A 5,759-nucleotide genomic window follows, 5' to 3' on the forward strand; every position below is an offset into this window, starting at 1 on the left:
AATAAATAATGAATTTTGATAATAGAACCATTTCATGATATTCGACCTTTATCCCAGGCGTTTCTTAGCATAGTGATAGATTTTTTGTTTGGTATTTAAACAATAAGACATTACGTCTTTGTCGATATTTCTGTTTACACTTCTCACGAGCAAATGATACTATTCCTAATTGGTTTTAATATCTCAACAATTGTGTGTGTTTTAACTAATCAACAAATAAGAGGTTATTTTGAATGCCATAAAGCTGAAAATTGAACGAACGCTATTCAAAGTTAATCTATTTTGAATGGACACAGAAGTTTCATCACAAATTTTAACACAAAAATAAAAGGATGTTTTTTATTTATCTAAAATAAATCAAAATAATAAAACATTTTCTAATAATCACAGCAATAATAGCCAAGTAATTAAACGTAATTTTATTATCTAAATAAAACCATTTCGTTAGAAAAAAAATTACTAACTTTTACCCGCGATTTCGTGCGTGGAATTAAGAACTTGTATCGTATGTGATCTTCTATACAATGTTCTACTTTCGTACCAAGCCGTTTTGGAGACGTAGTAACAAACATGCATCCAACCAGACTTTTCCACGTATAATTTTTGTATGAAGTATGATTCATTTTTTATTTATTTCATTGACATTCGAAAGGAAACTATATTTATAAGTGAAAATGTAGCAATATTTCCTCAATCCTAATTTAGTAATTATAATAAACAACATAACTTAACCTTAGGCTAACCTGAAAAGCGAGATTTCAAACTAAGTAATTCTTTATGACACTTAATTTGAACAATTACAGACCTCGATCAACTTACATCTTAAATTGTATACAAGAGAAATAAACCTCTAAAAAGAACGGACAGTAAAAGTTCAGCGAAATTTCCTGTTACTCGTATTTTATTTGGTTTTCCCCTAGCTTACATAGTATACATAAGCAATAAATGTTACTAATTACATCAAATAATATTTGTAATAAGCACAAATCTTACGTATTATGAGGGTAATTGTAATAAATTAGATGACAGTATCGATTTCAGTAATTACTAAGTGGATCAGTTATAAACAATGTTATCGCAAAACCGGTAGATTTATTTATAAAGGTACATACACATGAACCGTTTTTGTAACGGACACGGGACAAAAAACGTCTTCGAATGATAATTGTACAAGTGAAATTGCATTGGAATTCGAGGGTAACATACATGAGAAATGTGTTTAAAATGTTGTTAATTTTCTTGTAATTTGTAATGAATAAGAACTTAGCTAATATTTTAATGTGATCGAATTTGCCTACAGTATGAGAACGCAAAAAAATTATTTAAAAATCAGATGTCACATTAATAAAGAATATTGGAGAAGGAATAGTTTAAAATATAAAAATGTTTTTATAAATATATCTTATTTATTTATTGAGTATTCTCAATACAACGCTTTAATGAGTCACGTTAGTTATTTGCACAGTGTAGTCACACCCTTATTGATATTCTTTTATCGGCTACCGTCAAGTTTCTAACCACTCCAGTTGTGTGTCGGGTGTCCAGCGCATCACACGTCGCTGGTGAAAAGGCAGATTGTCACAAATCTCTTTACCTCATTTATACAATGCATCATAATGTCGCTTCGTGACCACATCAACACATCCGAAGTGGCCGCGCTGTTCTTCGAGCCGAATCATCCCAAGAGATTCTTCAAGTACAGTTGACCGAAACCCATCTCCGTTGAGGTCTCAATACAACGATCTGCTAACGGAAAGTGTTATCGAACTTTTGAACTTTTCCACGTGTTTATTCCATTAATTATGTTTTCTTAATCGACTCGCTATTCACTGCAATTTATACCCTCAAAGTGTTATTAATTTCAACAACCTTTAATTTATAAAATCGCTAAAAAGTTTTACAAAATGTTGGAGAAGCCGAAATACACTCGTATCCAGTCGTACGGGAGTATGACGTCATCGAGGAGCGATGACGACATGACTGTGCATAGCCAATTGTTCCCATACCCTAAGAAGATGGTGGTCGAGAGAGAGATTCTGTACGAAGAGGAACATCCACCATTCCAGCCGCTGTTTGCGACTACTAGAATCTTCGGGAAGGCGAGATTCACTTGTCTTATGGCGCTGTACCTTTGCTTCTATGTTCTATATCTGATCGCGGGAGCTATAGTATTTTCTGCATTAGAACTGCCCTTCGAGAACGATATTCGTGTGAGCGTGTTTCGCGCCAAAGAGGACTTCATAGCCCGCAACCCGACCGTTTTAGGTAAGTACGTTATCTTGAATTGTTTGTTATTCATCGCGATAATCTGGGCTGATATTGCCTTTATTTGTTTGTGATTTTTTTATAATATTCACAAACATCATATAAGATCAGTATTATCTAAATGCTAAACTTTTATATTTTTGATTTTCCAACGATATGGATTCGTTAGTTTATTGATATGAACGGAAAGTGAACTGTGTAATGAAATATTTTTTTATCAACAAAGGAATAACAAAACATTAATTGTTGCATTGTAGCTACTCTGGTATCAGCCGCGTTAGACAATATGGCGTAATGATTACGTATATACAATCGTGAACATATTATGTACTTAACAAAACAAATATTATAATGAACAAAATATCTTATAGCCATTTATTTTGTTTAAATTTAGGGTAGACTAAAATTACTACTGTCTAAAAACATTATTATATTACTTTACTTACTAATATTATAAATGCGAAAGTTTAGATGGATGGATGTTTGTTAGAGTTTGTAGCATAAACGGCTGATCGGATTTCGATGGAATTTGGCATAGATGTAGAGGATAATCTGGAAGAACACATAGAATAATCGCTTTTGTTTTTTTTTTTGTTTTTTTTATATCATAAGGTGACAAACGAGCAAGCGGCCACCTCAATCCACCAAAATGGCGAAGCGACCGCTGCTTATAGACATCCGCAATTGCAGATGCGTTGCCTACCCTTATCCGACGGAGGAGGAGACGCACATAAAGAGGATATTTCCTCTTCCTGCGCATATCCTCCACCGTCAAATCCACTTCCTCTTCCCATCCTCTTCTTGTGAGAAAAAGGTGGTAAAGAGAAAGGGACTAAAAATTTTCACGTGGAATTCGCAGGCGAAAGCTAGTTATAAATAAAGTTCAAATTTTTAAATCACAAATACAAAAACAACAGTGTGTATCGATCTTAATTAATTTCACTCACAATTAATTAAGCGCCGAAACGTTCACTATAATCTGTGCTGCTTTATTTCATTGTTTCATTTTCGCGCCAAATAATGTGTCAGTTGAAAATTACGAAATTAATACTGATTAAGCTTTAAAATAATTAAGTTGTTTTTGTCTTTATTTAGTACGAATTTTATGATAGTACTAATTAATAGTAAATTAATTAACAAGTCGCCTTATTTTGAGGGAAATAAATATTTCTATGGCAAATACTTTTATCGCATTATCCGTCGTTTTTTGGTAATTACCTAAATGCATTTTATTTTAAAAGTATACAAACAAGCTTTTTAATTATATTTACTTAAACCAAATTTACAGAAAAAATAAACTGTCGACCTTTGGTATTTGGCTTGTTTTATCGCATTTACATTTTTATCTTGAGTTCATGTTCTTATAGCAAGATTGGGGTAATGAAACTTATACTGTAATTAGATCTTTTTAAGTGGTATTACAAGACTTATCACATCTAACGATCTTCTAAAGGCATTTTCAAGCTTCCTCAAGTGTTACCTTTCGGTTTTTTTCGCGTTAATAAGCATTTAGATCCTTATCTTTGTAATTTCTTCGTGTAAAAATCATATCAAGATTAATAATCTGGAAACGCCTGTCAATAATAATTAGCCAAATCACTGAAACATTTTTTAAAACTGATATAAATTATTTTATTTTGTGACAGTTTATCGATCATTTCATGAAACATTGCCCTGAAAGTATATTATTTGAACTTTGCCGAGGCTAATTGAATGTAATACATTAGCCGTCTAATTGAATACGGCGTAACTAACTGTTAGGTCAACGACCTCCCTATCCAACCGTTTAGAAAGTTGAGGTGTGAAATTACTACAAATAAAATGAGAATAAACAGACTACAGGGTCCATAGGACTTTGGGGATTGTAAATAACGTGTAATACGTGAGATATATTTGTTTTTATTTAGTCAAAACATAATAAAGGTGTACGAAAAAAACATATCTATCCATTTTCTTAGATCTCGGTTCCTTTGTAGATTTGTTATGATTAAACTAACCTAACCTACGGTAAATTCATTAACGGTTGCACAACATTGTTGTACGTATCTTTATATGTGTGGGAGCCCAATTAAGCCCTATAACGGCTTTTGGAGCAAGGTAGACAAGGTAGGTTTGATAAAAATAAACCGAGAAGGCAACAAACAAGTTTCGACAACAAGTGAATCGCGTGGCTGTGTGTGTTCATAATGTAGTCGTATTTTGGACTCGGAAAGGGTCAGTGGTGTTAAGAAATATGTTACTTGTACTATAATAAAATTTATATCTAATATGAAACATGTCGCGTGATAATAGTGATCTTTTTTCATTGGTCTGTGATCGGAATAATCCCAAGAGATTCTTTAAATACAGCTAATGATCGCAAAATCAATGTATTATTGCTTAACGTTAGAACTATTTAAATTTTAGAAATGTCCTCTCTGTAGTTTCTATGTTCTGTGATTGATGCAGACATTTTAAGTGTCATAAAAAATAAAGTACTAAAATGGATAACCCCAAGTATGCTCGAATTCAGTCGTACGGAAGTATGACTACGTCTCCAAGCGAAGATGATATGACAGTCCACAGTAGACTGTTCCCCTACCAAAAGAAGATGGTGGTTGAACGTGAGGTTCTCTACGAAGAGGAGAACCCACCGTTCCAACCGCTTCTAGTCACATCTAGAATGTTCGGAGAAGCCAGATCGACGTGCTTGTTAGTGCCTTATATCTTCTTTTACGTGCTGTTCTTGATGTTGGGTGCTGTGGTGTTTAATTTGCTCGAAGAACCAATTGACATTCAGACTAGAGTGGAAGTTATTCAGGCTAAAGAGGATTTTATGACGCGACATCCAAATGTCTTAGGTAATATTTATTATTTTTATTTTATAAAACGACTTTTTGTAACTCCATATTTGTTAATTCGTCGAATAATAACTAATTCTTTTATGGAAAAGGTTAATAAATTCACTTTTACTAGTAATATATTAGCAAAATATGAGTTTATGAGACGTCTAAGACGAATCTGGTAAATATAAAATATTACCTGTCAACGCACCCTTTATACGTTAGCAATATTGTAGGTAATATTGCCTCAGCTATTACGGGATTGAAACGAATGGGTGAGTTTGCATGGAGAGAATTTGACGCCATATTGATTGAAGTGTATTTCAGTTTATTAAAAACAGCCAATGGAACAAATTGTTTTTAAAAAAATATTTCAATTCGTCATTAAGTACAGATTAATAAATCTAGTTTTAATTAGGAGTTATTTGTGGATAGTTAATTAATTTTTACGTCATAAAATAGCAAGTTGTAATTATAATTGCTTCACAATCGTTTAATTTAGATTTAGCCTCCATAAGTTGTATTATGTACTTACTAGCTTTCTCCTACCACTGTGTTGGCGTTAAAAAAAAAAAACAACAGACTATCCTCTACATCTAAACCAAATTTCATCGAGATCCGTTCAGCCGTTTAGGCTACAAACTCTAACAAACATACATCTAAACTTTCGCA

At 32.8% G+C, this 5,759-nt stretch overlaps 1 protein-coding gene across 2 annotated transcripts in view; it reads left to right on the forward strand.

Annotated features, from left to right (window-relative positions):
* Window positions 1-1,540: 1,540 nt before the first annotated feature.
* The window catches only part of LOC106105787 (potassium channel subfamily K member 1-like), a 15,735-nt gene continuing 11,516 nt past the window's right edge, over window positions 1,541-5,759 (forward strand). Inside the window, exon 1 of one of the 2 annotated variants that reach the window (XM_013286226.1) lies at window positions 1,541-2,265. In XM_013286226.1, the coding sequence (XP_013141680.1) occupies window positions 1,905-2,265 (361 nt within the window). In that variant the 5' untranslated portion in view covers window positions 1,541-1,904. Of the gene's footprint in view, window positions 2,266-4,452; window positions 5,106-5,759 lie in introns of those variants that run through there. The other variant, XM_013286227.1, reaches the window with a different exon arrangement.

The sequence above is a fragment of the Papilio polytes genome, unplaced genomic scaffold (genome assembly GCF_000836215.1).
Source record: "Papilio polytes unplaced genomic scaffold, Ppol_1.0 DF822733.1, whole genome shotgun sequence".
NCBI classification, from domain to species: domain Eukaryota; kingdom Metazoa; phylum Arthropoda; class Insecta; order Lepidoptera; family Papilionidae; genus Papilio; species Papilio polytes.